The 26794-nt window shown below is 44.0% G+C and overlaps 8 protein-coding genes across 10 annotated transcripts; 2 read left to right on the top strand and 6 right to left on the bottom strand.

Annotated features, from left to right (window-relative positions):
• Positions 1-825: 825 nt before the first annotated feature.
• On the bottom strand, positions 826-2160 carry LOC135650599 (transcription factor TEOSINTE BRANCHED 1-like). Its single transcript, XM_065170080.1, has one exon. The coding sequence runs from the start codon at positions 1997-1999 to the stop codon at positions 1004-1006; it is 996 nt and encodes a 331-aa protein (XP_065026152.1). The 5' UTR covers positions 2000-2160; the 3' UTR covers positions 826-1003.
• An 810-nt stretch (positions 2161-2970) lies between these two features.
• Positions 2971-4043, bottom strand: LOC135651027 (phospholipase A2 homolog 3-like). The gene is made up of 4 exons (XM_065170795.1): positions 3820-4043; positions 3680-3725; positions 3467-3589; positions 2971-3388 (listed from the first exon to the last, which is right to left on the bottom strand). The coding sequence occupies exons 1-4, from the start codon at positions 3961-3963 to the stop codon at positions 3213-3215; spliced, it is 489 nt and encodes a 162-aa protein (XP_065026867.1). The 5' UTR covers positions 3964-4043; the 3' UTR covers positions 2971-3212.
• A 4142-nt stretch (positions 4044-8185) lies between these two features.
• Positions 8186-10403, top strand: LOC135651025 (protein ASPARTIC PROTEASE IN GUARD CELL 1-like). The gene is made up of 2 exons (XM_065170793.1): positions 8186-9987; positions 10201-10403. Exon 1 carries the CDS (start codon positions 8402-8404, stop codon positions 9974-9976), a length of 1575 nt encoding a protein of 524 aa, XP_065026865.1. The 5' UTR covers positions 8186-8401; the 3' UTR covers positions 9977-9987; positions 10201-10403.
• A 325-nt stretch (positions 10404-10728) lies between these two features.
• On the bottom strand, positions 10729-12682 carry LOC135651026 (lipid phosphate phosphatase 2-like). Its single transcript, XM_065170794.1, has 7 exons — positions 12305-12682; positions 12143-12230; positions 11969-12078; positions 11793-11886; positions 11527-11715; positions 11383-11442; positions 10729-11234 (listed from the first exon to the last, which is right to left on the bottom strand). The coding sequence occupies exons 1-7, from the start codon at positions 12587-12589 to the stop codon at positions 11029-11031; spliced, it is 1032 nt and encodes a 343-aa protein (XP_065026866.1). The 5' UTR covers positions 12590-12682; the 3' UTR covers positions 10729-11028.
• Positions 12683-13134: 452 nt separating this feature from the next.
• Positions 13135-14140, bottom strand: LOC135651783 (16.9 kDa class I heat shock protein 1-like). Its single transcript, XM_065172205.1, has one exon. The coding sequence runs from the start codon at positions 14003-14005 to the stop codon at positions 13343-13345; it is 663 nt and encodes a 220-aa protein (XP_065028277.1). The 5' UTR covers positions 14006-14140; the 3' UTR covers positions 13135-13342.
• LOC135651780 (plastidic glucose transporter 4-like) lies at positions 14049-20068 on the bottom strand. Of its 3 annotated transcripts, none has more exons than XM_065172202.1 (14): positions 19611-20068; positions 19096-19358; positions 18700-18811; positions 18435-18502; positions 18081-18213; positions 17897-17996; positions 17698-17810; positions 16976-17069; positions 16732-16885; positions 16206-16352; positions 16042-16115; positions 14782-14870; positions 14549-14663; positions 14049-14425 (listed from the first exon to the last, which is right to left on the bottom strand). In XM_065172202.1, exons 2-14 carry the CDS (start codon positions 19226-19228, stop codon positions 14243-14245), a joined length of 1515 nt encoding a protein of 504 aa, XP_065028274.1. In that variant the 5' UTR covers positions 19229-19358; positions 19611-20068; the 3' UTR covers positions 14049-14242. The 3 variants fall into 3 exon arrangements, with proteins under 3 accessions (XP_065028274.1, XP_065028273.1, XP_065028275.1); XM_065172201.1 differs by having other exon boundaries at positions 19743-20068; XM_065172203.1 differs by lacking the exon at positions 19611-20068 and having other exon boundaries at positions 19096-19377.
• A 667-nt stretch (positions 20069-20735) lies between these two features.
• On the top strand, positions 20736-22218 carry LOC135651782 (transcription factor BEE 3-like). The gene is made up of 6 exons (XM_065172204.1): positions 20736-21103; positions 21188-21304; positions 21394-21459; positions 21540-21608; positions 21731-21796; positions 21944-22218. Exons 1-6 carry the CDS (start codon positions 20864-20866, stop codon positions 22064-22066), a joined length of 681 nt encoding a protein of 226 aa, XP_065028276.1. The 5' UTR covers positions 20736-20863; the 3' UTR covers positions 22067-22218.
• A 1504-nt stretch (positions 22219-23722) lies between these two features.
• Positions 23723-25669, bottom strand: LOC135650536 (endonuclease 2-like). Its single transcript, XM_065169979.1, has 9 exons — positions 25500-25669; positions 25177-25351; positions 24987-25094; positions 24846-24901; positions 24690-24773; positions 24505-24597; positions 24358-24425; positions 24094-24167; positions 23723-24004 (listed from the first exon to the last, which is right to left on the bottom strand). The coding sequence occupies exons 1-9, from the start codon at positions 25611-25613 to the stop codon at positions 23910-23912; spliced, it is 867 nt and encodes a 288-aa protein (XP_065026051.1). The 5' UTR covers positions 25614-25669; the 3' UTR covers positions 23723-23909.
• Positions 25670-26794: the final 1125 nt, after the last annotated feature.

Raw genomic sequence — 26794 nt, 5'->3', positions numbered from 1 at the left:
AACTAGAACTGGAAACTCAGCTAGTGAGAAGATATATGGCACAAAGAAAAATAGCAAAATTATGTAGGAAACTGCGTAGCCATGCTGATGTATTAGAATTAGAATATGCAGTAGATATTACCAGCTTGATTTCTAGAAGTGTCCTTGACAAACAACTTTTGCTCAAAGAAAAATATCGGTAACAGTTTATGAAAATTATTTCATAAAAGAGGAATTTGAATGCTATGTTAGCTGAACTACTTAAGGCAATTGCAAATATCTGGTAGATGCTGTTCTTGACAGATTCTATGAATGTTCAAAATTCTTAGTTGCCACTAGATGTTCATGTATGAGACTAAACATGTTTACCAGGATAAAAGGATTTCACCAACCTATGCATTCTTGCTCTATTGACATCCAAAATTAATGCTTTGAAAATGAATTGTAGATTCAGAAGTTGTCATGGAAATAAAACTAATCTTTCTATGTTGATCAATCATAGCCTACTTGTGGGGAGTTTTTGTGCTTCTGATTAACTTGATCAGCTATTGGTTTTTCCTCTATTAATGGATCCATAACACAATCCAATATGGATCATACAATCACAATCTGAAATATTCATATTTGATTCTTACCCCCCTGTTTGGAGAGAAGCATTTGTATATATATTGCAGATTATCCTTGTCATGTAAGTTTTCAGAATCCTTTAAGACTGATGCAAATGTTTCGAAATCAGAGATACGGATTTTTGAAGTTGAATCTACATCTTCTAATACTTCAAATGTTGAATTGCAAGAAGATGTTTCTGAATACAGATGTCTAATCACCAAGTCAAAGAGGGAGCCGAAGAGAAAAATATACTTGCAATTGAAACAACCAGACAACTAATTATGTGTCCAAAGCAAAGATAATCGAATACAAAGATCGAGTTGGCATACCAGAAGAAAAGAAATCAGACTGACATAAAGCGTGTGAGGTTACATACTGTTGGTGATGATGGCCTCCCGAGGAACAAGAGATCAGCTTAGGGCATTCTTTCCATGTCTGATTGTTCTTGAAGGATGTTATCCATGTCGTTGCGGTCTGCAATCTTCTCGGAATAGCCAAAAATTGGGATCAGGCAGGGTCCATCTTGTGCTGGGAACTCGTAGTTTCTTTGATCGGATAACCTAATGCGCTGTGTGTGAGAGGAAGAACGTTGTCTCGCTTCCATTTCAGCTATGGATCCTAACAAGGATGAACTCAAGTTGAGCAAATGTGAACCTTCGTTCCTGGTGGCATGAGATGCAATTGTTGAGGACAATAACCACATTCTTCTCTTCTCTGTTGTCCTCTCCCTTGCCGTTGCCCTTGCTTTGGCCCTCGACTCCCGGGCGCGCATCAGATTAGACCCGGCATTCCCTGAGGGCTTGATCAATTGCTTCTCGTTCTTGGAATTCTTGACTGACGTGGCAGTGACCAATTTGGTCGTCGACTTGCCTTGGGAGTCGGATTCCATGGTCGATTTCTCCAACCCTAGAGTGAAGGACGCTGGGCTTTGGATGCCAAGGCCACCAAGTTGGGGATCGGAGATGGCGGTGAGTTCTTGGATGGCGTGTTTGGACATGTTGAAGAGCCATTGCACTGTCTTGCTGCCCTGGTCGAAGCCGAGCATGTCCTGGAGATCAAAGAACTTGCGGGCCACCTCATTGGAGAGCCGTATTCGACGATCTCTTGGTCCCTTTGCGGTGAGTATCTTGCTGTTCCTATCATTTCTCCACGATCTTTTACGGGTAAAGCTTCCACTGCGTTTCTTCCTCATCAATGGTGAAGCAGTAGCCAAAGAATTATCGACAGGAGGAAGAGATGGGGGAGAGGGTAAAGGAACTGCGCCAGTCACAGCACCGAGAGGAAGGGGAAGGCCGTCGGAAGCAAAGATCGGGAAGTAGGGGTTGCTTGGAGGAGGAATAGGGTTGAGCTCAAGTTGCTTACCGAAAGGCTTCTCTAAGGGGTTTGAGCAGTGAGGGAAAGGTAACATCATGTGCTTGGAATGAAGTGGTCTCAGACAAGCAAGTGCTGAGATAGGGCAGACAATGCAACCCAACGTGAAAGAATGGGATCGAGGAAGACAGATCTCAGTACCTTACCTTGAAGGAGCTCCACAGCATGATCCTGTAGAACCCCCCCCACGCCCACCCCCACCCCCACCCCCACCCCCACTCTTCTCAGCTCAAGAACTACGGATAGGAGAAGCTGGAAATAAGAAGACAATGGTGAGAGGAAGGGAATAAGGATATTGAATCAAGTACGCCATCACTTTCCATAAAGCTTGCAAACCTCCTTTTCCCCCTTCGCTTTCCTCTTTGACACCCCATCTCTTACTAAACCAAAGAGTTGGTAGATGAAGAAACGCAATTAGTCCTTTCACCATCATCATCATCTATATATATACTTCAGCTTTCCATTTATGCATGCGGCTTATCTCTTGACACTAATCGCGTTGTTCCTTCGTCCACGCACATGGCATATGGTTCCACAACGGGAGGACATCGTTGGATGCGGAAAAGAAATGGAAGACTACGTCGAGATGCTCTCGTGGCCACTTTTCTCGTTGCCCTCAGGGAATTAAGTCCATATAATTGTTCCTCATCTTGTCGTGTTCTTGCTGAAAGGTAGAAGAACCAATGGTCTTGATTTCCTTTTGGTGGTGAAGAGCTTGCAGAAGAAGAAGAAGAAGAAGATGGGCCTCCATGAGCTGTCTCTCCTACGGCACCAAAGTTGGAGCCCTAGTAAGGCTGGAAAATGAACTCATGCACTCGATTCTCGTTGTCGAATTATGATGATCACCCATCCAGGGAGAGCATGGTAAAAGAACAGAGATCCAATCAAAATAAAGGGATTTTTATCTTTGATCATCTCAAAGAGAAATTTAATCTCCAGTTGGTCATGTTAATGACTCTATGCTTCAGCCAGTGTTCATCGTATGCACTATACTATGCCTTCTGCAGGCCCTGAGACAAAGGGATCACTCTATATAAAAGCTACAGAACAAACAAGTCCAGTAACATGCACCATAACAAAATGAAAGAGATACTCGTAGAAAAGACAGACAGAGTTGGACACAAGTCTTCTGCTCATGAGCTATGGATAAGATGAACCGAGGACAATAAGTGATGTAACATTGCAAACTTTATGGAGGGAGATGTGATCTCACATAAACAACGTACAGTAAATTGATTCACCCCTTGTTTCTCCTATGGCTTGTGAAGAACCCTTCCGGCTAACAAGGCGGCTTCTATCACCAGAGTCATCACCTCCACCACCTCCTCCACCATGCATTTGTTCCCCTTGAACGTTCCCTTACCGGACGCCCTCACCGCCGCGATGCAGTCGAGGAAGTTCTCGTTGCACTCCTGGCTCAAGTAATCATCTGCGACCCCAACACCGCTGGTTAGCAGCCAAGCAAGCATCACTGATCACAACGCAAGGAAACGGGGGAAGACAGTACGCTTGGATTGGACGCAGGCATCGTGCACCATGCAGCAGGCGTCAAGAGCATCACATGGCTTCTCCCCTGGGCAACCGCTGTACAGGATGCCACAATACTTGCCATATTTCAACAAGGGTGGCACTTGAATGACATGTGTATGCTATATGTTAATTCCTTAGATCTGATGTCGGTGATGTATCAAGCAAGCAAAGGGCGAGATCGATCTCTTACCGGTGCAATGATCAGACTGGCACTTCCTGCTGCACTGCTGCTTGCTCTGCAGAGAAGACAACCAACCTAATGGAATCCGAGTAATCCAATATTGAAATAAGGAGAAGAAGAGCAAGAGGAAAAAGGTGATTGATTCGGACCGCAGTGAGGCCGGAGTTGACAGACTGGACGCCGATGTTGAGGCCATGGAGTGGCGTGGCGGAGAAGAGCAGCAGCGCGAGAAAGGGATTGAGGATCGTGACGGCCAGCTTCAGTGACAGCAGGCGCGTCGTCCTTCCGGCCATCCCGAACTCACGCGCGAGAAGGCAAGAGATGAGGAGTCCGGCGGATGGGAGGGCAATTGGTGAACTCGGAGGACTTGTGCTGGCTTTGTATTTTGCCGGGGGACACTGACGACGATGTGCTGGATTTTGTCCGATCTGTCTCGTGAATGAGCATGGTTTTTGTGGCGCATTCACCTACTGCCACCGAATCAACTTCCAAGGAAAAGACTTGCACTCGATCCTCCATATATATATATATATATATATATATATATATATATATATATATATAAGCTCCCCACGACGAAAGCTACGACTCAAAAACGGAAGAAGGAAAACGACAAAACAAGAGGCGGAACGATTCATGTGGGCGGTGGAATAAAAGAAAGCAAGGAGGAGACCAGGCGCCGTGGCGATCGCCGGCAATCGTTCTTCGACGGAAACAGGATGCGTCGCCCTACTAATTGTTCTTCGATCCGTAAAGAACATACTCTTATTGCAGGGTCTCTGGTTCTTGAATCGGTCTCTAACACCAAAGAGGTGTAGGAAATCAACGGCGGTGGAATCAAGAAAGCATGAGAGAGAGAGAGAGAGAGAGAGAGAGAGAGAGAGAGATCTTGACATATTGTTCCTGCATGAAGTATCATGAGCAGATCAAAGGAACATCCTTTTGTTGATGGGTTTCTGGTTCTTGAATAGTGCTCTAACCCAGATGAGGGATTGGATGGTCGTTCCTCCTCCTCTTCCACCTCCGTTTCCTCCCCAAGAACCAGGTATTACAACTTTACCAAGTTCCTCTTGTCTTTCGTTCTTCTTTTACGATCGTTTTAGACCAACAGAGTGGAAACAAGGGATTTCTTGTCTTGATCGTTTATTCTCTCATAATTTCATCAACAGCTTATGGACGATTACTTGGAAATCCTCGAGAATGTCTCCTTCGCTCTACTTCGCCGTTAGGGCTTGTTTGATAGGACAATTTGTTCCTTTTTTTTCCCCAAATTCTTCGCCTTTAGCCTGTCATATTGTTCCTTGGGTGGACTAATCAAATTCTGCAATATGGCCATATATTATTACGGCATCAATCTGGTTCTAAGCGACGGGAGTAACTCTCCTAATCTTTCAGCCATTGAATCTCTGTTCCCTCAAGTCGGGGGAATCTTTTTATGCATCACGTGATAGCCAAGTGGTAATGTGCTTTGCTAGAATTTTTGGGGCTCAGAGCTATCTGATATGGGCATAGCTTCCTTGAAACATGAATAACCACAAGATTTGTCAAGAAGTCTTTAACTGCTGCAAGCCTGCAAGTTAGAGTCTTAAGTGATAGGGCAGAAGAAGGGTGGGGATGGGTAGGAGCATAGCGATAAAGGACCACCAAAAATGAAGGGACATGTTGGATATTTAGTAATCTAACGTGAGCACCCAGATAGAAGCAATTACAGGTGATGGAAGCTAATGTCATATATTTGTAACTTTGACTGCATGAATATGAGAGATTCTGGCCCCATAGTAATTAAACTTCTTCTTCTAAAATAAAAGTAATTAAACTAATCTATGACATTGATTTTACATGAACACAAATGATGGTGTCGCCTATATATGTCTCAAAGAAGATAGATTGTTGTTATATATAACGTTCATTCTCTTGTGCAAATTTAGCTAAGTGGACTTAGGTTTTAACCGTGGCTTCCATTCTTTCGGAAATGGAGTAGGGAAATAAGACCTTGTTTGTACAGTGTCAGCAAAGAGATTGTGTTCACACACTAGAACATTATAACATCATAGTAAGCAGGTTGTTGTATAATGCTTGTGTGTATTTTTAGAGAATGCACAGTGGTTGTGAAATGCTCAAGCCCTGAGCTGCATGCCGCCAATTCATTATCATGATATGTGTTGTAGGATAAACAGCAAACAAAAAGTAGGTTATTCATTGTCTTATCTGTTCTTCGCTTCTAATAATTTGATGTCTGTGCTCCACTAAGTTACACATGTCGGTTGCTACATCCAGTTTTTTCCCTTTTTTATTTTTTGCACATGTAAGTTTCAAGCATAACTTGTTAAGTATCCCAAGTTACTTTCTGATTGAACTTAGAGAAGATGGATCCTTGAAACAGCCAAAGGATCTATCTATATATATGCGTGGCCATGGTTTGCGTAACTATTATGCTTAATTAACATTTCATGTAGTACAGTAGGAATTGAGTTTAATTATTGTTGTAATGTCGGTAACCTGTAAATGTCTTATACTGATATTCGAGTGTTTTTGTTTGTGTTTGCAGAAAATCTTCTGATTTTCCTTTCTTTTCTCTATGACTTCATGAAATAGATACCTGTAAATGTCTTATAGTGATGTTTGAGCCTTTTCATTTGCCTTTGGAGAAATTCTTCTGATTTCCCTTTCTTTTTCTCTATGGCCACATGAAATAGGTTCTGGCTTTAAAAATTTTCATCATCAGATAACTCCTAGTAGTAGCGGTTGGGAACTTTTTGTTTTGGAGCCTTTTCAGTGATTTCTTATTACAGTTTTGAGAATTAATCTTCCAATTTAAGGTATCTTTTGGCTTGCATGTGTTGGATGCTGCTGAGCTTTCATGGAGTAAGCTTATGTTTATGTAATTTTTTGTGTGCTCTGTAGTAAAATTTCATTTCTTATCTTGGTGCTTTGCACTAAACATCTAAGATTTTGGAAATCAATCCTGATTCTCAATTGATTTAGCAAAGTAATTTTTTGTGTTTATTGCTGGCATATTCAGTTTGTGTCCTCCCTCCATTTTTTTCTGTTAAGATTGTAGACATTATTAGTTGAACAGTTGTGCACATCATATCGCATTTGCTGCTTGTGTATCAGACAAGTCCCACAACTAATATAATAAAAAGAATTTGTACCATCTATTTCTGTTTTATGAGTGGATAATTTTACTGGAATATTAAGGTTTTTTTTTTTAATGTGTATCAGGTCTTGAGATTGGTAAAATTTTGCATATTATGGTTCATTGATAAGGACTAAACTCAGAACATGTGTCATGTCATATCGATCATGAGAAGCATTATTGCAAATTTGCACTGGTTTGTAGATGATTCAGAACTGGTGTTTTGGCAACTAAATGAGTCCAATGCCTTTTTTTTTTTTTTTTTACATACAGAACTCTTCCAACTGGGGCCAGTTTTCTTCTCCAAATATTCTCTATGCATGATAAGAGAGGGAAGGCATCTTTCCAAAACAGAAGTGAGTGATCCTTCTTCTTCTTTGAAACGAATAGTTTGATGTCATATTGCTGCTCAATTATATTATTTCTCATACCTATCCATGAATGACACTCACTGTTCCACCTTGATTTTGGTCCTATTTAATGTTAAGCAGGTACCGTTTCCAGATTTCTTCTTGTGTGCCTTTACACGAGAACTGAGCATTGCGAGTGCAGGTTGCCTGTTGGACCAACAATGGGCCGGGCGCCCTCAGCCGCACGCTGCATCTCATGATGTCATGCATGCATTAGCACTGTTTGTGAACCTGGGAAGGCCACTTTGAGGTGGGGCAAGGAGTTATCACGAGCTTACAAGACATGGATGCCATGTGTGGCTATCAAACCTGCCTATTAATTGCCTGGCCGGGGTAATTTTACTATCATCCTTCCGAACCGGAGAAAGAGGAGGTTGGATCTGGGAGGGGGACCAGCGACTTAATTCCATTGTCGAGTCTCAAATGGACGGATCCATAGAGGGGCCTTGCTCTGCGGGCATACGTGTCCAGTCCAAACAGACGTGACGGGTTCAAATGCCACATTTTGGTGGATCACTTTGGTCGGGGACGATGGCCTCTGTGTGCCTTCGAAGGAGAGGGGCCCTTTCAATTAAAAAGGTGGGGCCCGTTGCTTCCAAGGGTACAATGATTTAAGATCAGGTGCGGTCTAAAGCGCAAGAAAACGATGATGAGATCCCTTCATCATGATGTGACATTGACGGTTGAGGATGGATGCCTTTTGGTGGTGTTTGCCCTTTGTATCAGCATCATCATCATCATGGCATGTCCATAAAATAAAATAAAAAGCGTATCCAACTTTTAACATGATTTACCGGAGTAAATAGCACCACCACTGGCCTTTATGTCCAAATAAAATATTTATAAAACGCAACAAGTTATTTTATATATATTTTTCATCTTATTTTCAAGATCACCCAAGTTGAAAAAGAAGCAACGGATCTTCTCTCTCCATCAAGCCCAAGAGTTGCAAGGCTAAAACCCTACACACACTCTCTCTCTCCTCGCCACCGCCCCGTCCTCTTCAATCACCCCAAACCGACGCCGATGACGTGACCCCATTTACCATTCGTTGCCGTTGCCTTCCTTTCCGTCCATTAAATTCGCTTCTGCAGCAATCTACTCCACTCCTCGGCCATCTCTTAGACTCTCTCCTCATTCGCTCACCACCTAGCCACTGCTGTTGTCATCCTTGCAGGTCTGATGGCGGAGGACGGCACCCACCGCCACCGCTTCCTTCTCTTTCTGCTCTCCCTACTCGCGTTCTCCACCTCCTCAGCCGTTGCCCGTCACTTACCGCCGCGGAGCACCCGGTCGACTACGACAGCCACCCTCGACGTTTCCGCCACCCTAGCCCTGGCCCTCCGTGCCCTTTCCTTCGACCCCGTCTCCTCCCACCACCCCCTCTCCCATAATATTTCCTCCTCCGCCATCTCCCTTCCCCTCCACTCCCGCGACTTCCTCCCCTCCTCCGACGGCCACCGACACCCGGACTACAAGGCCCTGACCCTGGCCCGCCTCCGCCGCGACGCCGCCCGCGTCCGCTCCATCGCGGCCCGCGCAGCCCTCGCCGTCGGCGGCGTCGCTGCTTCCGATCTGAAGCCCATCGCCGAGGAGAAGGCGCTTCCGATCGCTGCCGCAGACTCGATCGAGGGTCCTGTCGTCTCTGGGACCAGCCTGGGGAGCGGCGAGTACTTCTCCCGGGTCGGGGTCGGCAGCCCTGCCAAGCCGCTCTACATGGTTCTCGACACCGGCAGTGACGTCAGCTGGATTCAGTGCGCCCCCTGCGCCGACTGCTACCAGCAGACCGACCCCGTCTTCGATCCCTCCGCTTCATCCTCCTACGTCCCCCTCTCCTGCGATTCCTCCCAATGCCGCTCCCTCGACATATCCGCCTGCCGGAACTCCTCTTCCTCCATCGCCGCCGCCGCCACCACATCCGGCAGAGGCGGTAGCGAGGGGAACTGCCTGTATCAGGTCTCTTACGGAGACGGATCTTACACCGTTGGGGACTTCGCCACGGAGACGGTGACCCTCGGCGGGTCGGATCCGGTGTCCGGCGTCGCCATCGGGTGCGGCCACGACAACGAGGGCCTGTTTGTCGGTGCGGCCGGGCTGCTCGCCCTCGGCGGTGGACCCCTCTCCTTCCCCTCCCAAATCTCGGCCCGCTCCTTCTCCTACTGCCTCGTGGACCGCGACTCCCCTGCCTCCTCCACCCTAGATTTCAGCGCCGCCTCCGCCGCTTCCCACTCCGTCGCTGCTCCCGCCGTGACCGCACCCCTCCTCCGCAACCGCCGGCTCGAGACCTTCTACTACGTCGGTGTGACCGGTATCAGCGTGGGCGGTGAGATGCTGTCCATCCCGCCTTCGGCCTTCGCGGTGGACGAGAGCGGGGCCGGCGGCGTGATCGTGGACTCCGGCACAGCGGTGACGCGGCTACAAGAGGGGGCGTACTCGGCGCTGCGGGACGCCTTCCGGGCAGGCACGGCATCGCTGCCGTCGGCCTCGGGAGTGTCGCTGTTCGACACGTGCTACGACCTGTCGTCCAGGACGAGCGTGGAGGTACCGACGGTGGGGTTCCACTTCCCAGGCGGCCGGGAGCTGCGGCTGCCAGCGAAGAACTACCTGATCCCGGTGGACGGCGCGGGCACCTACTGCCTAGCCTTCGCCCCGACCTCGGCGCCGCTCTCCATCATCGGCAACGTGCAGCAGCAGGGGACACGTGTCAGTTTCGACCTTGAGAACGCGTCGGTAGCCTTCACCCCCAACAAGTGCTGAGGCGCGCACTGGTAAGCAAGCAATTAGTTAGTAGTAGAAGTAATGATGATGGTAGTAAGAGTGATTGAGAACCAGATGGAATGAGGACAAAAGTCCAGCCTGTCAAGTAGTGTTTCAAATCTCTTTTTTCTTTTGTTTTTTGTTTTTTTTACGTTCGTAATTCTTTTCTTTTTCTTTTTTTCGGTTCTCCGCTTTTACTCACTGCATTGGATGTTCGCTTTTAGCGCCGTGAAGTTGGTACATGTTGAGTGTTGCTCGACGGCGACGGGACGGAATGGCGACGGAGCATAGCTAGTTGATAGTGCCCCTTTAGGAGCTTCCCGTGGATTGAGGTGATAGAACTTATTACGTACTGTTGTCTGTTTGTTGGGGTTGTTTAATGGTTGTTGGGGGCAATTAATGCTGTTAAAGGTTGGTGGACGTTCAATTCGGCATGCAGTAGTAGCTGGTCACTTTATATCTTACCGCCACAGTAAAAAATGTTCATACATGTGTGTGTGAGCGTGTAGTGCATGTCGAGTAACTACATGGAATAAGGTGAGGGACCAGATGGAAGGAATGAGAGGGGGGATGATGAGCGAGCACATGGGTGGGTGGTACTCCGGTCTCCCTCCGTAGGGACGTCCGGGCGCAAAACCGTGGAATTGACCACGGAATCTGGCGATGTCATCATATTGTGTTGTTCCTATCCGCCGTGATCTTCGCCTTTTTGGCTGGAAGATAAATCGCTGGAAAACGGCTTGAAGTTTCCTAAAGTCAATTAAATAATCGTCTGTCGCTGTAGGCTGCCTGATTGTGGTGGAGAACGAGAACAGATATAGAAGGAGAACTCGATTTTATTATTATTTTTTGAATTGGAATATCTAGAACAGGTGAATTTTGAGGATGCGAGTTATGATTCGAGGATGATAAATACGTATTTATCATTTTTCGTTTTAGTTTGTTCCAGTAAATGATTGAATCGATAGAGTGCTCGATAATGAAACGTCCGATAGTTTTGTCTGCAGCAGATCGTTCCACAATAGGAATACAGAAAGGTCGTAGATATCATATTACACTCGTTCTTCAGGCAACATATCTCTCATGCCAGCTGCATCCATGTCTTCTGCGGTACTCGCGTCACCACCTTCGTCTTCACATGAACCATTGCGAGTTCCCAACCCTACCTCAGACTCACTCGTGTTCCCCCTCGTCCTCCATGTCCGACCACCGTTCCTTGTCTCAGTCGACACCTGCAAGTATGCATGCGTCCCCCAACCTGAAAACAATTAGTATGGTCTTGCTGAGTGGACTGCATTTCCCACTATGTAATGCATGCCAAATTAACATAGATTTGATTCATCACTTTCAGGAGAGATCTAATAAGACACACATTTCTTCTAATTTTAAGCTACGAAGGAACACACCATGTATGTGATGCGGCGGTGGATAGAACTGCAGGTAACAACACGAACCCACCACTATTCCTGCATGAATACGGACGACAATCTCAACAATCCTGTCCTGTGAATTCATAGCAAACGATGACAATCGAACGCAGAGATACGAACCTAAAAGACCACCAGCAAACACATCTCCCCAGTGATGTAAGTAATCATTCACCAGGGAGATCGACACCATGCACGCAACCAGTGGAGGAAGAAACACGAGGCAAAGCTTTGCGATGTGACCTCTGCGATCAAAAGCTTGGATCTTTCCTGCCAGGTACCAGGAGAAGAAGCCTAAGCCTGCAAATGACCCTGCGTGAAGATGGAAGCACTAGTCATTTGCAGCGACGACCATGAAAGGAAGCTTCGGTGATGCATCTATCACCTACATGAAGCATGGCCACTTGGAAAGCTTTTATGGCCATCTTTTATCATTCCCTTTAGCCCGTGGCATATAGCCCGTGTTGTGACGCTGTCATACACCTGCATATCTCATGTATAGCAGCAACGCAGAGAGAGAGAGAGAGAGAGAGAGAGAGAGAGAGAGAGAGAGAGGATGAAGCACCTCTTTTCCATCAGGAAAGCAACGCCAGAAGAAGTCCGGACGAGGCCGGCCAACCGCGTCCTTGACGGCGTCGGTCACCATCCCCGACACAAGCACCGAGTACAAGATGCCTGAGTGATTCATACGTCGTCAGCTAAATCGTAACAAGATGAATCTGGAAACGATTAATTTTACCTAGGATTGCATGATGCAGATCATAAACATCCCTTCTTCTGAAGTAGATAGCTACAAAGACCAGACAAGGAAACAGGACGGCGATGATCTGCAACACAACGAAGGACTTCGCAGAGCTCAAAGTAACTGTCTTGTTTGGATGGAGTCAAAGCAAGAACATACAGGAACAGCCCAGAATGGCACTGTGGTGCTGCTCTTCAGTGGGTACTTGAGATCGGCCATCATGTCCTTCCCAACGAAGCGATCAAATGGATCGACAACATAGAACACGAGCTCAAGCGCTCCGAGGAGAATCAGCATAATCCAGTCATGCAGGTGGAACCTCGCCACCTTTACTCCATGAGACGCTACCGTGTGAGCACCCAACTCAGTATCTTCCATTAACCTTGGCTTCTTTCTTCTCGCTGGGAAATGAAAGCTAAGCATAAATTGCTCTGTTTCTGACATATTATGTTCGTCTCAATCAGCATTTACTGCTATTAAGAAACAAAGATAAAATCCGAAATAGAACACATCGAACTCACTGGTTCACGCACCTGATGAAACGTACACGATCGACTTCTGTAGTTCACGGAAACAAAGGAAGCTTGCTCCATTTCCAGATCAATACGCGGTTCCAAGTAGAACAGCCTTTTGCTGCTCGTGTACACGCGTGCTCCGCTTCCTGTCAACGCGCGTCATCTCAACCGTTTGCAGTAGAGAGTCGAGAGCTATTCGTGGCGATGTAGCGACCGTTCCTTCCCTCTGATGTGTGGTATGATTGATGGAGTGAGCAAACATGTACGTATGTGATACCAATTTAATGATCCGTCTACCATAATGTGAATTTCCAATTCAGCTTCTACAGGACAAATTCTTCGATCATTAAAGACAGATATATGGATCAAATTTCATATATATTTTTCCGTAAAGTTATTCGTGATGCTAATACAATATATTCAAGACAAGTTGCAACTTCATACTTGTTTGTAATATAAATTTCCATGGCCAAATTTAAATATCAGGATAAAATCATTTTATTTGACCACGAAACACACACAGATTTATTTCTCACACACCTACGCATATTTATGGTAGTAATATATATGGACGCAACGCATGTCAACCAAACATCTTATAGCAGTTCTTCCTCCACCTCGTAAGACCCAACCCCAGACACCAACGCAACAGCGAGCTGCTGCCCCACGCGGAAATCAGACCTCAAACGGAGATCTCGACGGCCTTCACCTCAGGCATCTTCACCTCGTGTTTGGGCACCGTGACGGTGAGCACGCCGTCCTGCATGCTCGCCTTCACCTCATCCACCTTGGCGTTCTCCGGCAGCCGGAACCTCCTCAGGAACCGCCCGCTGCTCCGCTCCACCCGGTGCCACTTGTCGTTCTTCTTCTCCTCCTCCTCCCTGCTCCGCTCCCCGCTGATCTGGAGCACCCTGCCGTCCTCCACCTGCACCTTCACCTCCTCCTTCTTCACCCCCGGGAGGTCCGCCTTGAACACGTGCGCCTCCGGCGTCTCCTTCCAGTCGATGCGGGTGTTGGCGACGGCCCACGTCTCGCTCGGCAGCGACTCGGAGAGGGAGCGGAAGGTGTCGAAGGGGAAGCCATGGAAGGGGTCGTCGAAGAGGTCGAGGGAGAAGGGGTCGAAGACGTTGCTGCGCCTGACGATGGACATGCTTGATGACAACCTCGCTGCACGGTTGGGATCGCTGGCTTTTAAGTATCCAATCGATTCCTTTCTCTCGCGATTGATTTGGCTCGCTAGGTGGAGATACATATAGATCGCGTGAGAGGTGGAAGCTCGTGGAGTCTCTCGACATCTCCTGAACTCTCCAGGACACCATGTAAGGACGGCCCCAGAACAACACATCAACCATATGATGTAGAACCACCGAGAGAGATGAAGCAAGTGATGCAGAACAAACTCTGATCATTTCAGATGTCTCCGGAAGTCTCATCCGCCGAAATAACCCAATAGAACATATTAGAACATGGCAGAAGTAATGGTCTTCTCTGTCTCGCTGTCCATGCTCGTCAGTATGATGCTTTTGACAAGACACACAGCAGAAAAAGAAAAAAAAGGAAAAAGACGATGCGTTTGCTGGCATCAATCTGCGGCGCTAAGAGCACGCTCGATCTCTTCCAAGGACCGGCCCTTGGTCTCCACTACGTTGCCAGAAATGTACAGAGCTGCAAGAACGCATACCGTTGCAAACCCCAAGTATACCGTGGCGATTCCGAACCTATTCACGACGCTCAAGAAGCAGAGACCGATGACAAAATTGGAAACCTGCGGACATGAGGATCCAAGTTAATATTGACAAAAGAGGATAATACGAGAATATAAATTAACTGAGAAGATTAGCTAATTAGGTGTTTGTGGATGGAAGGTTATGCTGAGTGAGTGCCATACCCAATGCATGCCAAGGGACAATGCGACTGCCTTGGCTCTGATCCTGGAGGCAAATATCTCAGGGAGAAGAAGAGCAGGTACAGGACCAGCACCCAGTGAAAAAGACAGCACATATCTGTTGCATCGCAATTTAACCGATTCAAGTGTCTCAGATGCGAGCAAACAACAAAAATCCTTCAGAAAGTAGGAAACATAGGAGATTGACAATCGTAGCAGAGTGATACTTCACTTACAGGACAGTGCCAAGAACTGCAAAGGTTCCTGAATATGGCGCAAGAGACTTCCATGTGAAACACAAGGAGAGCAGCAACATGGAAGCAGCCTTCAGAAATAACAATTACAGTGCAAGAAAAAATCAGCTTGAGAAAAAAATTTTTTTTTTTTTTTTTTAGTAGAAAAGTCTAATAAAATTTTTTGTTCTTCTCGAAAGGTGTCTTCTGCAACTTTGCAGTTATCCACGTTCATCGTAATGCTAGCTTGGATGCAGTTTATTAAAAGTCAAACTTTGCCACAACAATTTCATTCATACAGAAAAAGTGATAAGTAATTTGCAGTTTATTAGAAGTCAAACTTTGCCACAACAATTTCATTCAGACTGCAGGAAATGTGATAAGTAATTTGCAGTTTATTAAAATTCAAACTTTGCCACAACAATTTCATTCAGACTGCAGGAAATGTGATAAGTAATTTGCAGTTTATTAAAATTCAAACTTTGCCACAACAATTTCATTCATACTGCAGAAAATGTGATAAGTAATTTGCAGTTTATTAAAAGTCAAACTTTGCCACAACAATTTCATTCATACCGCAGAAAATTGATGAGTAATTTGTTATGAGGGAAAGACTCGACTCCTCGCATGAGCAGTTGATGAGCATATGTTCAAGCACATTCAAGCCTTTGTGTTATATTCATTCATCAAGAACTCTAAACATTCTAGGCGGGATCATAAATAAACCTCGGAGACCTGCTTATGCAACATCAGAAGAACGATATCAAGTACTACACAACCATCTATGTGATGTTGCCCGACTCCATTTGACCCATTTTTTACTCGAATTAGATATTCTCTTCTGTCTAGCAATAAAGCAGGGGCAACTACTACACTTGAATTAACCTTTTGCTTTGACACAGTTAAGTTCAAGTCTGCATCCATATAGAGTGACAAACCATAGTCCATGTAGTTGCCTCTTGATGTCCCTGTTTAGTGTTCATTTGCTTAGCTTTTGGGACCATAATTGCTGAATACTCCGAACATGATGTTTTGATTCCTCAGATAATTTAGAAGGCTACTGGTCAGCACTAATTGTATACCGTGCGCAAAGATGTTTTATTTAAAATTCAAAAATTGCTCAAAATATAAGTTCTTTTGCAACAATATCGAACTGCAATGTGTGAATTCAGTTGTAGCGATAAGCTGATACCAAGAATGGTTCTATGTACATTCAAGATAGTTCAACTTATTAAATTCTTCAGCATGAGAAAAATGTGTTACCATGCCAATAAAACTCGTGATCAGAAGGCTTTTCCTCCCCCGTTTGTCCATCAAAGAAGAAGCAATGATAGTGCCTATAACAACATCATTATATATGTCAAGGTTTGTGGTATGTGGAATAACTTATGTCAGGAATCCTTAATTGGGCATATGGAAAAACATACCGAAAACATTTGATGCACCAACAAGAGCACTAGCCGCAACATCAGAGGAGATTCCTGCACTGCGAAATACAGCTGTAGAATAGTACACGACAGCATTTATTCCAGCCAATTGTTGAAACAAGAATAATGCTGCACCAACACTCACAACTGCAGTTGGAAATTTCAGAAATTTTGTCTCAGAGAACAATTTAATTTCACATTAATATTGACTGTACTTTGATGAATACAGCTATGGCACAGAAACAAACAACAGCATGAACATGTAGCGTCTCTGTTAGAAATCAGTTAAGACTAAGAGCCTGAATTCGTCTAAAGACTAAATCCATCATGAACTGTAACAATCAAGTGTCAATCCCGGTTATGATTTTATTACAATCATCAGTTCTATAAGGTGAGTTTGGTAAAGAGAATTAAAAACATATTCATTATAGAAGCTCAAATATGCAAAATTAAAAGGTAAGAAAAGTGCAAATATTAAAGAGATCAAAAGATTATAGACCGGTGATGGGAGTACAATTTAGAGCACCTTTCCAATAGCGTTTACTGAATAGATCAAACCAACCAGCATCTGATTCAGTTGAACCTTCACCACCTGCTCTTAGGCCATGCATGACCTCAGCAACCTTTTCTTTTCCATAGAGTTTCTTCATAGCTGTTTCAGCCTGAGAAAGTTTCCCTTGCTGCAGTGCAGAAGATGACATGGAGGTTTGGCTTGTGAAAAAGAGATTAACAAGAAGGCCACAACTTAAAGGAGTGTGTCAGCCAAGAACCTGAAACAGCCAGCGAGGGCTTTCTGGACAAACAGCCATTCCGAGTGCCATTAGCACAGCAGGAAAAATTGCAACGGTAAACATGGTCCTCCACCTAATTGTAGGACAATATAAGATAACTAAATATACAATTAAGGGTAAAGTATTTAAAGCCTATATTCTTATTTTTTACAAAGAATTAGCATGATTAATATGAATGTCACAACTGCATGACAACACCATGAAAAATAGCAACATAAATAGAGCTGATTCAAGTTTATGATGAAGACACCCGACAGCAACACCAACAGGGTATTTTCCAAACTATCAAGATTGTAAAATCAGAAATCTATCGAATAGCAAACATAAGGTAAGACAATTTAGTTACCAAATAACCCCGGCACGTTGACCTACAGGATCTATGTTAACTGATATGATTACATTTCATCCAAGCTCCTTTGTCCAATCAAATTTAGATCAGGAATGTAAGTTACCACTAACATAAGAAAGACACAATGAAGTCGATTACAAAAAGCAATTTAACAGAGAATTCAAATCTTAATAACATCACGTAAGGCCTTTTCTTTTTAGCAGTTCTAGTAAACGACCTCCTAACACAATGAACAATCTTGAAGAGATAAGCTAATAATGGAAGTACTTTGACAATGTTCGCCATAGTTTAAGTTCTAGTTAATCAAGCAAGGGACACGCAAAAAGATATCTGACAGTTGAGGAACATGCACCATTTCGGATTTCCTGCCAAAGGCAATCCAGCCACCAAGGCCACAAGAATACCAATGCAAATGAAAAGTTGGTTGACAGATCCAAGCGCTCCACGAATTTCAGTTGGTGATATCTGACAGCGAAAGATATTTCAGCTACGTAAGTGTACATATCAGCTCATGAGCTACGATCAGCACATTGGATACAAAAATCAGGAACCTCTGATATGTACAGTGGCACAATGGCAGAAGAGATTCCAATTCCAAATCCAGCAAGTAATCGACCAATTATCATTGTTGGTACATCTTGGGCTGTTGCACTGCAACCAAAATTTCCATCAAGTTACGCACTGTATATCATCACTAACTACAGTTACATAATGCAATTGTGCCGGTAACGAAACCTGAGAAATGCACCAATTACAAGCGGAATGGCATCAAGCTGGAAAGTTCGGATTCGACCTAATTTATCTGCCAATGTTCCTCCGGTAAAAGAACCTATAGTTGCACCGGCAAGGGTTGTGCTAACGACCCATCCTGCAGGTGATTCAAGATTAGAAAGAGCGATATAGGGAACATGGAACAAAATGAAACATAATAACCCAGTAACTTGACAATTGGCCATGTCCTGGTCAACACCTTTTCGATACTCAAAGTAGCATTCATAAGATTTTACACACATAGATAACGATTTCTCTCGGCCGAACTAGAAGATGCAGTTTGATCTGGTAACCAGAAAGGATGAGAAATGAATATACCTTGTAAGACAGTATCTTTAGCAATTCCAAGATCCCTTGCAAGATATTCAAGTGCCCCATTCACAACACTGCAACATACAAATACAACAACAACCCAGAAATTAAGCAAACTAAATTGCAATAGAGCACTGAAATGGGCAAAGCATTGATGCCTTTGAAGGACCAAAGAGCAAATGGCATTTGTTACTGCAAACATGTTTCATTCAGGTTCTGAAAATTTTGGTGCAGAATAATGTACATTAGATTGTTCATTTGAGAAACATACGCAAGATGATATCCAAACAAAATGGCTCCCAAGCAGGCTACACCAACGTAGGGCAGAACATGGCCGGATGGCTTCGTCTGAAGCTTATCAGTTGGAACATTCTCCAGGTCACCTGATTCAGAGTTGACAAGAACAGAAGCATAGCACCCAATGTGAGGACAAGTCATGGTAAAGTTCTTGATCACAAATTCATTCTTCTAGCTAAAGAAATCCTTCCCATAAACCTATCAACTTCGATCATTCAACTCAACCCACGATGATAGATCGAACAAGAAATGTGTCAGATGAAAGGGCAATTCAGAGATCACAAAGTAGTTCATGAAGATACCAAAAATTGAGCAACAAAACGCAATATTTAATTATAGTAAACGATCAAGAAATGTCGGAAGAACAAACCGGAAGTCTGGGCCCTGACATATCGAGCTTTCTCACGAGACCTAAAAATCCCTTCCATCCTCGTCCTCACCCGGGCCATCTCCACCCCGAAATCGACCGGCGAACCTCCGCAGCAGAATCCACGGTCCGGCATCGACAACCCGTTCGATCTTGCGCTCCTCTTCTTGACCAAGCCAAGCGCAGCCTAAACCCTGTCCCGCGACCTGGAAACTCAAAGGCAGCGACCACACCGTTGTGCACCATCTTTCGCTACGAATCCCCTCCTGCCATAAATACAGAAGAAAGAAACCAGATCGAAACTGCCTTGGTGACAGGGACAATTCGGATCTCGAGGAACGAAATAGCAACGAAGACAGGCCATTCCATTTATTATTATTATTATTCTTGTTAATGGAAAGTTGACTTTTAGAGAAATTTGGCAAGAAGACGGATGTAAATGCTGCAAAGATAGAAAAAGGGGGCGATCTTGCAGAATTTTCCACCGATCGATCTAATCCGAAGTGGAAAGACAATACTTTTGACGTATCCTCCACACCTCCGTTTGCTGAGATCGAGAAGCGAGAGAAAGAGAATGAAGCAACAGAAGCTTCGCGATCGCCGCCATTTTGACGGAAGAAGCAATCTTGACAGGGAGATTATTTTGTTACCGAGAAGTAGGGAAGGCAGCGGGGAGTTGCAAGAATGACGCCATGTCGGGCGTCCGTCCTGTGGTGGAAAGATCAGTGAGAGAAAGGAGGAGGAAGAGGGAGTCTGGATTTAGGTCGGTGGGAGGTGTTGGATTCTGTGTACGTGTACGGCCGTACGCGCCTTCCAACCGCTGCGGCGGCGTACGGCGGGAGGATCCGAGATGAACGAACACTCCTTTGCATTGTTTGCTCATGTCGGTAGAAGATCTATGATGCGTGGATCGCAGAAGATGAAATGGTATAGATTTGTTATAGTCATCAGAACACACATCCCTAAGATCATGCTAAATTCCGTGACAAACTTGCTTTTGGTCATGAATCGAAAGGTCAAGAAATCAGATCGCCCTCTCAGGCCAAGTGTGCTGCGCGTGCGACGACCTAGTCGAATCTAACCGCGTACAACAGGAAGATCCAAGATGTGTGCATGAAAAGAGACTCGAACCGCTTTACCTCATACACCAAAACAAGCTAAGTTCTTTCAGTAACAATCGGCGATATCTTCATCGATCATTGTCCTCGTTGTAGATACTCGATCTTTCTAACAAGTTTACATAGATCTTGTTTTGGTGTTTGGTTTTGTCTTCATTGGCTCTCTTTTGTGATCACTGATTAAAACAGGTGAACCTCCTGCCCTGTGATTGACGAGTTCTAACCATCTACACAGCATCGTCAACTTGTACGAACTATGTTAGATGCCCTTCTGCAGTATTTTCTTTGGATTGGGAGACGAACACTGAAGCAGAGTATGAGTCTCAAGGAAGAGCTGACACAAACCAAAATACTGTAAAAGCAATCTGTTTTCTACTTTCCTTCAAGAGCAAAAAGAACAATTTAATGCTCATTTACTGCTTGAATCTAATGGTCAGATTTTGGAGCACATATATGTCCAAGAGCTGTAGATGTGTTCCGTGAGCGCCCACAAGCTGACTACACAAACTCGATTTGCCAAGTTGATCTGCTCAGGAGCTACTCTACACATCGCATTCATATAGTGGTGGAAGAACTTGTTCAGGCCTACTCTAAAGGCCTCCTTTCTCATCCAAACACTTTCTTTTAGGCGTTGTTTTCTCTTTCCTGTAGTCATGGAAGAGTTTCTTGAGGACTCCGGCTTGGAGCTCACCCGCAAGTTTCCAGAGCTAGAAGGCCCTGCCATAGAGAATTCAAGCTTGGAGTTGATGTTCTATCCTCAACAGAACTGCTTATCTCATCAGCAGGAGTTCTCGATGCCATCCGTTGATAACCTGCTGTCTAGTTTGGTGACTCCTGTATCCCATGCCATGGTCTCTGGTGGACAGCAGAGTCATGGAGACCAGAAAATGAAGGTGACTGCAGAACCTGTTTTTGGCTTATCATTAGATTGTTCTAACTTCGGTGAGAAATCTTCTGTGCTGAATATTTTATTGCAGAGCCGCGGGATCAAGAAGAGAGGAAGGAGTTTGCAGAGAGCGAGCGAGCCGAAAGAGGTGGTTCATGTGAGGGCAAGAAGAGGTGAAGCTACTGACAGCCACAGCCTAGCTGAGAGGGTACGCACGTATGATGGAGCAGCATTTATGTCTCGCATTTTAACCAAAATGAGGCTTATCTTTACTCTCTGTTTTCGATGTGGTCTCAGGTGAGAAGAGAGAACATCAATAGAAAAATGCGATTTTTAAGGGACCTTGTTCCTGGTTGCTGCAAGGTACGTACGAGAAACCAAGTGAGTTCTTGGCAAATGGTTTGGATACTACATGTTTCTGAAGAGAGCACTTCGACGTGTAGGCGATGGGTATGGCAGGAATGCTCGACGAGATAATTAACTACGTGCGGTCACTGCAGAACCAGGTTGAGGTAGGCCAACTTCTTCTTCTTCTTCTTCTTCTTCTTCTTCTTCTTCTTCTTCTTTTTCTTCTCGTTACGTTCTTAATCGTATATGCAAACATCGTAACCTCTTTAACTTGGTGTTGATACAGCTTCTCTCCATGGAAATCGCAGCAGCTGCTAGTTTTTACGACAACAGCTGGGTTGAAACGCCACAGGTAATGAAACTTATACGAGGATTTAGATCTCGCCGAGGGAGTCGTGAGAAGGGTTTAAGAACAGAGTGTGTCGAGTGTTTCGCTTGTTCTGCAACTATGCTTGCAGGTTGATGATGGAAGTGGTCTCTGTTTCATGAATGATTGTAGGTGCATGACGCATCCCTGGAAGAGGAAGGAGGTGTGACAGAACGAGGTGATCGCACCGGCGTCCTCTCTGCAGTTGTCTTCTACCAAGTCTCCATGCATGGCACACCTGAAGCGCATGTGTAGGGCTCAACGCACCTATGAACTGAGACCATCTCATTGGCTTATCCTTCTTCTGGTGTATCTATCCATCTCCTCCTTGCTCGCTTCATGGCTATTTACCTCCTCCAGTAATGATCTTTGTCTCCACCATGTATCTTTTCTATTTCTCTAGTAAATTATCATGCACCCTTGTCAGGACAAGGAAAGCATAATGCTGTCAAATCTGCCACCCATTTCGCACTACTGTAGTGAGAGAACTGAGAACTTCCCGTGTTGTTTTAAAGAAAGAGAACAAGAACATAGATCGAATGCTAAGATAAGCTAAAACTATTGATTGGATGAAGATTACATGATGGTAAATGTGTTGATAACATGCTGAGATTCCAGATGGTCTCTCCAAAATTAGATGCGAGTTGTGGAAGAGCTTAGATTTGAAAGGAACTCAAGTATATGCAGGCCTATCCTAATATGATTCTACTTCCTCTGCGAATCCTACGCGCAATAAACTTGGCTGTGTGGATAATGATCACCGGATCGACATCAAGCAAACTGGCTGATGCTGATAATTAATCATCAAAGACTCCATGATGAATGATTAAGGTTTTGTCTCTATGTCCGTCTCATTCTACCTACCAGGGTTCGAGCGACAGAAGAGGGGAAAGAGGCCATGGTGATGAAGCAGATGCACAGCACGACGGTGCCTGCCATTGAGCAAACGTAGCTTTCCTCTTTGGAGGTGTGCATCCAAGGTGGGATGCTTGAACAGAGGACCGGCCATGGACTGCAAGTGAGGAAGGAGATGCTGTGGGAAGATTCAAATGCACCTAAATGCGACCAATCAAGTGCGTGTGTGTTTCGATTTGGTAGGAAGCATGGGAGATTGCTACTTCTTGGCATTTACTACATAAATAATTTGATCTACTGTAGGCAACAAACATCTAAGTCCAAAATGTACTCAAATAATTTCTGTTACGTTGTCATTATCATTTTGACCAACCGTACTAAAATCATTTTAGAAAATATTTTTCTCATCGTAAGTAATCGGAGATTTAGTTTAATAATCGTTTCGTAGTTCTTTTCTTTCGGACATTATTATTCATTTCGTGATCCTAATTTATAAATACGAAATCTTTCAATCATTACATAGATTTTTATTCTTTTTTTATGTTACGTCGCTCGGGTATCGAATCGGCGTAGTCAAAAACATCTCGATAGTAATACTCACTTATGAATTTTTATCGGTGATCGTCCTGATACTATCAGGCTCAACTCAACGCATAATAGGACGATCATTGTTACATCAAGATTTAAGATTGAAATCAAGTCAATAATTATCTTTGTAATTCAGATTGATGATCAACTTCAGAATTAAAAGACAGAAACTTGAATTTTCTATGATCTGAATGATTCATGATGTATAGAGTCAATAGCCTTCTTCTGATTCTGAAAACAATATTCACGCTGAAGATTGTTAACTCAGTAGCATAAATACTACCATTATTTTTTTCACTGATTTTAATTACATGTTTTCCATAAAAAAACAGTGTGATGTTCTTTTATGCTTGCTGAAGAGCTCATAGGAATGAGCCGCCATTCTTGCAAGCACTGCATATAATTGCAAGCAGCAGAAGGCAAACAAAGCTCAAGCAACAGCAACCTCAGATAGCAGACACTGACATGGAACATTTGAGCAGTTCCAAATAGAGGTTTTATTATACTAGACATGAACATGAGATTACCAAACAATTTAACAGCACAACAAGATAGAAACATATGTTTTTCTGCATGCTACCTTTAATAGTTTGGATTGGCACACTTCAGAATGAAGAACAACAAAGCAAAGCCAAAGGATGCAACCTTTCATCCATCACCCAAATATGCGATTGAGTGTTGCAGCTAATCTAACTCCACACTCTGCAAGCCTCAGATTCACAACAGGCAATCTACTCAAGAAATAGTCATCTGCATGCACCATTTTCCACCATCATATTAGTCCTTTTTTGAGAAACAGAGAGTATGTAATGCTAATCAACACTTCTTTTCACACTGACCTTCCAACTGTGTATTGTTCTTGACATCCTTGTATGCCCAATCACATGCTGCCTCGATGCTCTCAGATGCGTATCTGTTCCAATTCAAAGACATTTTGGTGTCAAGGTGTTCTAAACAAACAAAGCTAGTGACTTCTGAATGTAAAAGATATGCTACCAGTAAACAGAGGCTAGTAGAACGATGAAGTATGAGCTCATATGATGTTTGCATACTTCTAATGGAGGCAACACAACCAAATACAGAAGTGTAAGAGTGTGACCTACACGTCTGGACATGCGACTTTGTTGTTGCTGCATTTCTCCCATTTCGCAACTTGATCTGACCACTCTCCCTGTGGACAAATTGGACCGAAATGTGGCTCCATTAGATGTGTTGCAAAGCTCTTGATTCCTGTCAACCAACTACCTCACCGTGATGTTTTGTTTGATGGCTTCAGCGAACTCCTCCACGTTGTCGTTGTAGAATCGCTCTTCCGCTGTCTCAATGATATTATCATCCCAGACCTGCATGGTGGTGTTTGGTGTGATAGAGAGAAGTCTGAGCATTGAGGAATCGTCGACTATGATACGGTGGTTGGAAGTGACAAAATGATTACATGGTGGAGCACTGATTTCCTTCTGTACCAGCGGACGTTAATGGTGTTTCCTCCTCTGTCTGTGGTAAAACCTACATGCAGTGGCTGCAAAGAATCCTTCAGCAGGTGAACTCAAGCGAGTAACCACAAAGCAACTCAGATCGCAAAGATCTGTACCTGATGGACATCACCCATCAAGTGAGCAAGGAACAGCAGTGCTTCCGTGAGATTATCTGGAGCAGCATTGCAAATTTAGCATTTACCTTCTGGAATAGGAACAGGAATTAAAGCAGGCAACTTTGGATCGGATATATTTACATTGGGATTCAGAAGAAGAGTTTCCGTAGTCGAGAAGCTGATTGGTATAGTTTGTGATGCCACCCGAGACGCACCTGCCCTTCACCCCATCTTCATCCTTACAGTCCCCTGTCGAGAGCCAACTTAGTTTCATCTTTCGAAGATATCATCATACTATGAACTGAGACAGAGTTGCCGGTCTGGTGCTCACGGTCGTAATCGTAAGTGCAGAGGCCGTCAGGTGTGTCGATGTAGTGCAGTGGAGAGGACCACCTGTATCGGAACTTGACACGATCCGCCCATGAACAGAGGCGGCTGAGATTGTTTTTGGCGTAGTTTGGGAGCAGATCCTCCACTGCAGCTGCTGCGTGATCACTTAAACGATCCTACACAAACAGATAAAAGTTAGCAATGCTCCCACTGGTTTGATATGCGTGCAAAAGCAGAGGAGTCAAAACACATGACATGCGTGCAAAAGCAGGGTAGATAATGGGAACAGGCAGGAGCAGTAGAAACGAGGGAGAAGAGACTAACTTGTGCTATCTGGCAAATGATGGCATGGCCATCTACTCCCCAGCCGTAGGCGAAAGCTGGGAGTGACAACAGGAGGAGGAACAGGGAAGCTGGAGCGTAAAACTTGAAGCCCATCCCTTCTCAAAGGCGGAGAAGGCAGGAGATTGAGTTGGGAATACCGCTTTCGATCTCTTTAATAGCCAAAGAAAGAGACATGTCAGATCAAGACAAGCAAGAAATTGCCAGAATGCTGTCATTGTGCCAGATTTTAAATTGCTTTCACACCATCTCTGTGTAGCTGTTCACAATGAAATGCTTTCACACCTTCGTGCGACAATGATTGAGTACCAGGTTTGATCTTGAAGAAATGAGCATCATTTATATTTCCAAAGAAAAAAAAGTGAAGATGATGATGATGATGATGATGTGATCTATTTGGGTATCTCTCTGCTATTTTTCTCATCAGGGAAAGAAAATCTTGACCATCCATGATTGGTCAATGGGAAGAGAAAAATAGGCAATATATCTTAATGACAAACAGCTAAGGAAAAAAAAAATGTAACTCCTCAAACTTTTGATGTCTTTCCTTTGTTAGAAGATTCCTACTTCAAATATGGAGTGCAAATTGAAATCACATTTCATGGGCCTTTTTGCAATCTCATGGTAGTGGAGCTTTGCCATTGTTTCTATTTAAGCATCCGCTACGACCTGTGATAAATGACACAGGGTGTCAACATGCATGGAAAGGAAGGTGTCCTGTTAAGATATGATCTTTGATAGGTTGTCGACATGATATGCACTATAATAGGATTTATTTGCAGCACAAAAGCTTGTAATTGCCTCCTTGTGAGGCCACAAATCACTGCAGCATTCCAATCGGATATATATATATATATATATATATATATATATATATATATATATATATATATATATATATATATATATATATAATCATGTCAGTTGCATAATTGGACGGATCTAAATTTGCGGGCTAGGTTAACCCTCACTCATGATGATTATGTCTTATCAACACGTTTGGCTCGCGGATTGAGTTAAGTTATATTTGACTACTTAAGTTGATCATGTCTCATCTCGAGTTATGCTTCGTCACATAAGTCGAACCTAAGTCGTGCTTAGCCACATAAGTTATGTCATATATAATTATATCGATTAGATTATGGCCACATGAGCTAGATCATATTTGGTCATATAATTTGGGTCATACGTAATCACATAGGTTGAATTATACTTGACTACATAAGCTTGGTCATACCGAACCATATAAAATTATATCATGGTTAGTCATATAGACT

This window comes from Musa acuminata, chromosome BXJ3-10 (assembly GCF_036884655.1).
Source record: "Musa acuminata AAA Group cultivar baxijiao chromosome BXJ3-10, Cavendish_Baxijiao_AAA, whole genome shotgun sequence".
Lineage (NCBI taxonomy): Eukaryota > Viridiplantae > Streptophyta > Magnoliopsida > Zingiberales > Musaceae > Musa > Musa acuminata.
The sequence above is the reverse complement of the archived record's forward strand: the minus strand, read 5'-3'. Positions and strand labels throughout refer to the sequence as shown.